Source organism: Sinocyclocheilus anshuiensis, unplaced genomic scaffold (genome assembly GCF_001515605.1).
Source record: "Sinocyclocheilus anshuiensis isolate Anshui unplaced genomic scaffold, SAMN03320099.WGS_v1.1 scaffold1224, whole genome shotgun sequence".
In the NCBI taxonomy this organism is placed as follows: domain Eukaryota; kingdom Metazoa; phylum Chordata; class Actinopteri; order Cypriniformes; family Cyprinidae; genus Sinocyclocheilus; species Sinocyclocheilus anshuiensis.
This window is the reverse complement of record NW_015544204.1, coordinates 592400-601957: the sequence shown is the minus strand read 5'-3', so window position 1 is coordinate 601957 and position 9558 is coordinate 592400. Positions and strand designations below refer to the sequence as shown.

Below are 9558 nucleotides of genomic sequence, written 5' to 3'. Positions count from 1 at the left end.
ACTTAATTGCATCTCTTCACAAGTCTAGTGGAAAACCAGTCCACCAATTTTTTTCAGACTAAATACCGAATAGCACTTGACTGTATCAAACGCTTTCCTGAATATATGAAACATATTCCAAAATATTTCTTAATATTTTTTTTGCACAGTATCCTCTCCTTAGTAATGAGGACACGTTGTATAGAGTTATTATAAATATTTATTTTTTTTTTTTTTGGATTTGGTGTGACATTTTAATTTCTCATTTAGTTTTAGTTCAGTTTAATCCCTTAGAAAAGATTCTAGTTCCTGAATAAATATTAGTTCCTGAATATCACACACACACACACACACACACACACACACACACACACACACACACACATCTTAGGGTGGTGATCGGTCACATTCTGTCTCATGTGAAGATGTGAAGTGTGTGGCCTTCAGTTTCTGCTTTTCATTAAAGAATACACTGTGCTTTGGTCTGTTGAGTGTGTTTTTTTACAAAACGGCCAAAAATATTGTGTAATTATTTTTTCACATAAAAAGAATGGATAACAATGAAAAATATCTTTTCCCGCACTAAGCCAAGGCCATGGGAGTATATGATGCAAAGGCCTGAGGCCTGCAAGGACTGATGGATTCTCATTTGTGGTTCAGCTTCTCTCCAGTCCAAACAAAATGTGGCTTTACTTAAAGAAATAAATACTCAAGAATCACAAACAAACACACACAAGTCTCTCATAAGTTACTATAACTGGCCAAGCAGCCATGAACAACCTCACTGAGGTCTTTAATAGTAATTAATTGTAGCTGTCCATATGCAAGCATAAAGCCCCTTCAAAAATGGAAATAAAACATTTACTTCACAAATAAATAAAGTAATAACAATCCATTGGTGGTATATAAACAGTAAATTCATAACTGTAATAAAGCACCAGATCAGACAAGCACTCACAGCAGTGATGCTGAAGCACATTCACAGTCTCATCACATATTCACAATAATCCTACTGTACTTATCTGATGACACATGGGCAGGCTTACGGAACCAGAATTCACACGGCAAGGATTAGGACAACACTACTTCTATCACATCACAGAATACTTATTACAAGTCACAATAATGTCAGGATCAATATATCTGAGGAATTATTATATGTGCATTGTAATGTTGAGTTATGTGGCATAATAACTTTGAGTGGATACAGGAAAGTACTTTCCTGTCATATATAAAAAGATAATGATTCCAAGCACCATTGCACATGCAGCAATTCTATGCAGTCTTTCAAGGAATTCTTGAAAGAAGAAATGGTTGATTATCAGTTGGGCTCAATGAACTCCAGGTGTTACATGCACACGTTTGACAATCAAAAGGTTTTTATGTAAATATTAAAGGGATAATTCACCCTAAATCAGATTCCATGGAACACAAAATGAATATATTTTAATGAATGCTGCAGTACGGACAAAAACACTGAGACGTTTCTCAAAATAGATTATTCTATGTTCCACAGAGTATAGAAAGTCATACATTTTTGTAATGTCATGAGGGTGAGTAAATGATGACAGAAATTGAATTTTTGGTTGATCTATCGCTTTAAATATGTTCAACTTCTACAGAATGAGGTAAACAGGTGTCAGAGGGTCAACCATATATACAGTTTCATTAAAAGTAATAGTTGTGGGTCACTGTGTGTCATTCAGTGTATACTATTGTAAAATATTTATTAAGTAATTAAGTAATATATATTGCTGAATTAATAATAATAATTTAGGCCCCTAAATATGGTACAGAATCAGACATGATTGTAGAGTAAAAAGGTATCAGTAATATGTCTACACTTCAAAACACTAAAAACACTGACAAAATTACTCTAGCTTGAATGGAAACAGAGAGGGAGAAAACTGAAAAGCTGAAAACAACAGACACATTCAACTGGCCAAGGTCAGTCAGCAGTAGTAATCATTTCTGTCTAGCAGAAAATGTGAAAGTTAAGTAAACTCTGGAGCACAAAGAGTCTGACGAAAGATAGTTATCTTCACTCTACTACTTGTGGGCCATCTATTGTAGAAGAGGTGAATGAATGGATTAGTTCAGCACTGCCAATTCAGGAACATGACTAGGATTCATCAAATAGAACAAGTTCACCCATCCATTTAAAATTGCAACTCACACAATTCATTAAGCTGTATTACTATAGCTTCTTATTTGCCTAAAAAATATATTCACAACAGTCTCAAAAGGTAGCTGGCTAAAAGGAAAAAGGAAGCTAGAAACCAAATGTTCTCTCATATTTATCAGTTATGTTTTGAATGAAAGACCAAGTCAGGAACCAATGAATGGCTTTATTAGATCACCTTGTGGAAAGACATACCTATTAGTCCACAAATATGGAAAAATATCCACACATCTTTGGAGTGATTTGATCCAGAACTATATAATATGGACACAAAGTTCCATGCACCTACCTATTAAGTAGGTTAAAACCTTTTCACTAACAACTCTCTCATAGCGCACTCTTAAAAGTAAAGGCTCCAAAAGCAGGTTTTCACAGCCATTGCCATAGATCAATTTTAGATTCTCCAAAGAAAGAAGTGTAAAGTTCTTAAGTTCTTTTTTATAATTTTACCAACCTTTTTCCACTGATTCCAATTAAAGGGGTCATATGATGCGATTAAAATTTTTCCTTTCTCTTTAAAGTGTTACAAGCTCTTGCTGCATAAAGAAGATCTGTAAAGTTGCAAAGACTAAAGTCTCAAATCCAAAGAGATATTCTTATAAAAGTTAAGAGTCAACCACGCCTACCTAAAACGGCTCGTTCTAACACGCCCCCACATGTCTACGTCACTATGTGGGAAGATTTGCATAACGCCACCCAAATGTTCATGCAAAGAAAGAAGGCGTAACTTTTATTCTCGCTGTAGTATTGTTGCTGCCGCCATGTCGTGAAGACGCTGTGTGTTTCGTTGTGAAAGCGAAACTACTTTGTTTGGCCTTCCAAAAGAGGACGATATCTGCTTCGTCATGCCTAGAACTGATCCGTGCTGGTCGCTGAGGAAATACATCAAGACAACACCAAATACACAAAATAATGTTCTTTTTAGCAACATCATATGACCCCTTTAAGAGTTTTCAAGAAGTTTTCAAGAAGCATTTTTTTCATACACGATGAAATGTGACTTTCATGGTCACTGCAGCAGATTCAAGCATACACTTTGCATCTTATTGACAGCAATGAAGACTTCCAATGCCGATTAGATTAATGCTCATTAAATCTTTATACGTAATTCCAAATGGAGAGCTTTCAGAACAAAAATCCATTACGCAGCAGAGCAGTGATTTAAAAACCAACATAACCCCTCATTCCCTTCAGATTTCAGAAAGCACGTAACTCCCCTGCTGATGATCAAACCACTTGCATGGGCTTTTCACAGATTATGCTAAAACATGGCTCTTTTGCTTTCGCACATCTTTGGAGTTTAGCTGGACAGCAGTTCCAGTGATGCTACAGCAAACGAGAGATTGCAGCGACTGTGTCCAGTACTGCATGGTTTGCATCTCCAATTTTCAAGAGCTGATTTCTCAATGCTTGATCAGAAAGACAGTGTCAGGTGATCCCCCAGCGTGAGATATGCCCTAAGACCCACTTACATCTACATTTTCAGATGAATGGATAAGGCATCGTTGTTGAGAGATATTGACCCATGGTTGGCTGGTTTGGTGGATCGATGGATCCACATCAATGCGTCTTCATATCTGCAGCTGAACAACAAGCACCCAAAATATTGTAAATAAGCGTATAGTTAGGAAGCACAGCTGGTGTTTGTTTGGAACAGTGTGAATAGCATCTATTTTATTGACAGCATCTTGCAAAAAGAAAATCAGCTTGAGGATTTTAGAGAATATAGAATACTGTACTGAACCCTGAATATTACTGTGAGAGCATTTAGAGCACAGATAATGTTACCACCACAGGTAGATTGGAAAGTTTCACGCTTTTAAACTGGTACATCAACTTATGAATCATAAACTGTGACGGAAAAAAAAGGAAAATGCTCAGTAACGGCCTGGTTTGAAAATAAGCATTTTCCAGGATAAGGCCCGTTCACACCAGCGACAATGACAAATATATAGTTTTATAAATAGATAGAAAAAATATTTAGTTTTAAAAATCAAAATTTAAAATAATAGCACAGCCCACACCACAACTATGACATTAATGTCGAACGATGTCGATGGAAACATTTAAAACCTTTTTTTTTCTGATGAACCAATAAAAACATTGAGATCCAACAATAATTCTTTTAAAGCTTTGAGCATTTAAAGTGGCAGATGACACAATTGCAGCGCGCTTATAATAAACAGGTCTTTATTTTGCGTTGGTGTGGACACTAATATAGTTCTCTTTACAGTTATTGTTCTTGGTGCGAACGGTACCTCGTGTTTACTATGTAACATCCTGCATCCAGTGCTCTGCTGTGAGAAGTATGCTTTTCCAATAAAGAGCCAATGTTTCACTCAAGAACCATCTGACCTTCAACTGCAGATGCTGCTTTCGTGCTTTGACCCATGGCGTTCTTTGTGAATCTGCAAGGAAGAAACTAAAGACCTTTTGCTCTTTTCCTCCCAGAGAGGCTAGCACAAATCAATTTACAGCAAACTGAATTGGTAGTTGCCACACTGACCTCTTGCAAGTTAATTTGCAATTGACTTGCTATTTTGTCATTGCTGTGTGACATTGGTTAACACTTTGTGTACATCCTGCACTATTCTAGAGGAACCAGACAATAATGAGAGCTGTGTCCTTAAGTGTAGATTATTTAACTGGCCTACTTTTTTATTTATTTTTAATTACCTCAACATGCAATCTTTACACCTTATGTCCATCGCTTATTTTTCTGCATCATTTTTTTTTATTCAGGAGACCAGTGACTTTATTGACTTAAATTCATACTTTAATATTACTTTGCTTTTTAGATATTTATATATCTTTCTTCCATACAAACATTAAATCATTCCATCAACATACTAGCTTGTTTTATACTTATCCAAGTCTTTCTTGTTGCTAAGAAGCTGAAACAGCTTCATTAGAGTTATAAGGTTATGCAAAAATAGAAACTCATTGTCATCTCACTGTAATTGTTTATGTTTGAAGTACAAGTGAAATCTTTAGAGATGGTCTCATGGTTGGTCAAGGTTAACAAACATTCCTATTATGACTAGCAAGATAGCAGGAAAAATATCAGACAATAAAAATGCAACAAGCACAGCAGTGCATGTTGCTCACTGGAGGGCATCTCAAGTCTAAATTAGCATATTAACAATGGCATATGAACATACAGACATCAGATTTTCCCTATCATACCAACATTTTATGTTACTCTGACACCATCATAAAAATGCCTGCCCTGCTTGACATCTTCATGCCTGAGATTTGGGCCCATTTATGTTAAGCAAAACTATGCTTTTCTTAGAAAAGTGTTCCCAAATAATATTGATGACTTAGCCAGTTGTTCATGACTAATGGATATTTTAAAAATCATTTTAGAGACTGCTTCTAGAGAAAAATACTTAATTTAATTAAGATTTAGTTGAAGATGAGTAATCATTAAGATACAGTAAAAACATAAACTAGATAGTAGGGCTGGGTTTTGACACAAATTTCACGATTCGATTCTCATTCACAAGCTTTTGATTCGATTTGATTATCAATTCGATTCGATTCAATTCAATATCGATTATTTTGGATATAGGCTATATCAGGTACAGTACTTGCCAAATTTTCTCAAGGAAAAAAAAATCTCTCAACCAATGCTGTAAAATACACATGAGTCAGTTGGTACTACATTACTATAATATTGAAGGTTAAAATTAACTGATTTGTAAGCTATAGCATACAACTGTTAAAATTACACAATGAAAATTTTAAAATAATAAAGTTACAATTACATATTAATATTTCTACTTCAATTCGTTTTTTTTTTAATATATAAAAATTTTAATGGTGGCTGTCATAAAAAATGACGGATTTATTCAAACAAATTAAACATTAGAACAGTAAAAATTATAATGAATATGTTATGTGGCGCATATATTTAGCAAAATGCCCCTCTCTACAGTTTATTTTTCTAGCTTACTAATGAGTTTATGGTCACCGAATATGTTTTTCTGAGGTAAATGTGACGTTACGTGACATTGTTTACAAGATATTATATTGTATATATTATACAGTATATTATATTGACATCTTTGCGCGGAGGAAACACTGATTGAGCGATTACATGAGACAGGATACAGATTGTAAAGTTGTACTCTTTCTCTTAACTTACCTTCGGATATTTAGTCATGATTATTTTGTTGAAACTTGTATTAATGTGGGGGAGACGATCAGTTCACGTGCGCCTCGCGCTGCTGCGTCTGTTGAACTGAGGCGCTACAGCGATCTGTCATTCCACATTAAACAGTGCCAAAACTGCATTTATTGTTTAAATACTGCAATACAATAGACATAAATTGAAACCGGAGACTTTGTTTCATATTAAAAGCCCCAAAGCACAATGCTTATTGCGATTTATTGGATGGGAAGTGCCCTTCAACGTTCCGTCCATTAACTGAAAACAGGCTACAATAATCGATTCTTGGGATTTAGGAATCGATATCGTTCCGTAAAAAAGAGAATCGATTAATATCGTTATTTTTTTACCCAGCCCTACTAGATAGATGGACAAACAGATAGATAGGATGGACAGACAGACAATTTTTTTTGGAAAAAGAAAAAAGGCAGCCAGAAAAAAGGTAGCGCGTTCTGCTCCTGACTGGAGCTCAATATAACTTTATTGCAAAAATACAAGTTTAATTTCTAGCAGAGCATTTACAACAAATCCGAACCCGTCTGTTCTTAAGGTCGAAGACTGAATATCTGCACACACTTTTTTGCCATATCTGTTTGTATTTCAACTCGGAAAAAAGGAAGGAAGGGTAAATCAGTCACAGATCCCTGTTCTGTCAGTAATCACACCAGGGCAGTGTTACACTGCATATTGGCCAAACCAAAAAAAAAAAAAAAGCTTCAGATAATTCAATGGGAATTTAATGCAGAGGCACTCCGATTCACCGTTAGGTCCTGATTAACAAACCATAGTACATGCAAAACTGGTCTGGTCAAATAAAAATAAGAGCGCATGTGATTGGTTGAGGTATTTGCCATGCTCTAAAATGAAACAAATGTTTGGCCCTTTTTCAATATAAACTACTCGTGTTCACTAGAATGAGCAGGTAACACTTTCATTTCCATGGAATGGCACACTGTACCGTCAAACTCCGCTAATAGCTGACAGACACTCTCAACACTTTCAATGTATAAGACTTCAACTAGCAAACCATCTCAAGCCACAAGATCCTCCTCAAATGCATCTAAGAAATTAAATACAATAAATATAAAAATCATTTATTCTCCAGTGGGGGAAAAACTGAAATGATCTCAATTGAGAACTGCAATTCTTTGAATTTAGCACTACTATAATAAGCATTATTATATGACTGAAAATCTATAAAATGGACACTGGCACCCAGTTACGTTACCTTTTGCAAACCAAGGCACTGCAGAATGTTCTGTCCTTCTGTCTACGATCTCTTAAGTCTTAAAACAGCCTGAAAATGTTTTGCACTTAACAGTTAATGTAAGATATACTGTATAAATCAAAAAGTTAAACTGCTGCTACTACAAAATGTAAAAAAAAAAAAAGATCACAACAGGTGTAGGTGCTACTATCAGGCAGAACAATACTGTTCACAAAAATATCGACACAAATGCCATTGAGGTTGTTGAAAGTTGACTGTTGGTACACTAGAGGAATCTGATGTACCTCTTATTACTTGCACACACGTTACAGCCCTCTAAATGAAGTAGTTACACAAACATTGTTTTCCCATAAAAATGGGAGAAGTTACAATAGAGGAACGCTTCTAACTTAACACTTCTGAAGTGCACTAAACTTGAGTTAACATAGTTAAATTACAATCACAGAACTAAGTAAGGTTAGCTTGGAATGCTAATTGGAAACAAAAGTGTATTTTGTGCATATACGGAGCAGACACTGTATATCAGCAGGCAAAGTTTGCCAGTCTTGGCGTTTTGTGTTTACATCAGTTAAGATGCAGCGTCCCACGCAGCAAAGTGCTCTGTTCTTCACAGCTTTGTGCTGAGATAGTGGCCAATTAAAGTGAACTTAACTCTACCGAACTGAATTAGCAGTGGAAACATTTACTGTAGGTAAAAGCGCAGAGAGCTGACATCTTCCTTTTAGTGTTTAAATGCAGCAGCTGTGTTAAAATATGGTTTTAGAACATGAGCACTCCACATTCACATATGAGTCAAACATCATTGTCTTTCACTTTAGCCAAAGCAGCTAACAAGAACTTCCTTTTTGCTGTGTGAAGAGCTTCACAGAATTGGCATGGGCTCTCACGTTTACTTCCAAATCCGAGAATGAGTACGTTGAAGGATGCATTTCCTGTATGACTCAGCTGGTCTTCCTGTAGTGGTTCATATGGGCTCTGCAGGTCTGGCAGTAGCTTCTAGTGGGCTCAGCTGGGTTCTGCTTGCACAACCCACAGATATAAACAGGAGGGCCACGGGATGTCCCACCACGTGGTTCTATCCTGGGGAAGACATGAGAGTCCCTAGCAGCCCTCCAGTCCCTCTCAGGGGGCACATCGAGGCGGAAGGGTTGGGTCGGTGGCTCTAGGTGTGGGTGATGATGGCTGGAGTGATGCGGGATCGGGGCGGTTGAAGCAGATTTCTGGTGGGGCTGTCTGTAAAAACCATCCATTGTCCTATTTGATGCTGTAGTGCGGTGAGAATGGGACAGAGTGGCGTAGATTGCGTCAGGGTAGTTCCGGGGCCCCGGGCCCGCTGGGGGTCCCGGCCTCATTTGGTGCACAGGAGGCCCAGATGAAACTGACCTACGGAGGGCTCGTGGAAGGGTGCCGTAACTCAGTGCGACATTGTGGTAGTTTTCACGGGAGAACGTTTCACCCCTGTCAAGCACAGCCAGAAACTTGTTGGCCTTTTGGCAATCTCCTGCAGAGAGGAGCGAAGAAGATTTGAATTGTTTATAGCAATAACGCATTCAGTGTAGAGCAATTGAAATAAATCAAAATCTTGATATAGTTTAGAGCAATTAACAAATCACAATGGCTGATTTAATTATATAAATGTGTTTTGCTTGATTCAGAACAGCTAAGCTTTTTTTTTTTGTGATTAGTACAATATTTTAATTTCATAATAATAATATTATTAATTATAGTCATATTGATAATAATCATAAAATAAATCACATTTTAAAATAATTTAAATTGTTCATGCAGCCCTAATGCAAGGGACAGGAAATTGTTAAATAGACCAACTGTATTCATCTTGCAAGATGAATCATCAAGCTCAACCTCAAGAGTGTTTTAGGTCCTTTGACTAGTTTAACAACAAAACTGATAAAACTCTCACAGACAACAAAGATGACAGCCTCTTGCAGACAGAGGGAAAACAAGCATCTGTGTCCGCTACATGGAGGCTGAAAG

General features: G+C 36.6%; 1 protein-coding gene across 6 annotated transcripts in view; it reads right to left on the bottom strand.

Moving 5' to 3' along the window:
- Window positions 1-7559: 7559 nt before the first annotated feature.
- The window catches only part of usp54a (ubiquitin specific peptidase 54a), a 74997-nt gene continuing 72998 nt past the window's right edge, over window positions 7560-9558 (bottom strand). For all 6 annotated transcript variants that reach the window (XM_016497448.1, XM_016497454.1, XM_016497450.1 and 3 more), the window contains one exon: window positions 7560-9064. In XM_016497448.1, coding sequence (XP_016352934.1) covers window positions 8505-9064 — 560 coding nt within the window. In that variant the 3' untranslated portion in view covers window positions 7560-8504. The remainder of the gene's footprint in view (window positions 9065-9558) is intronic.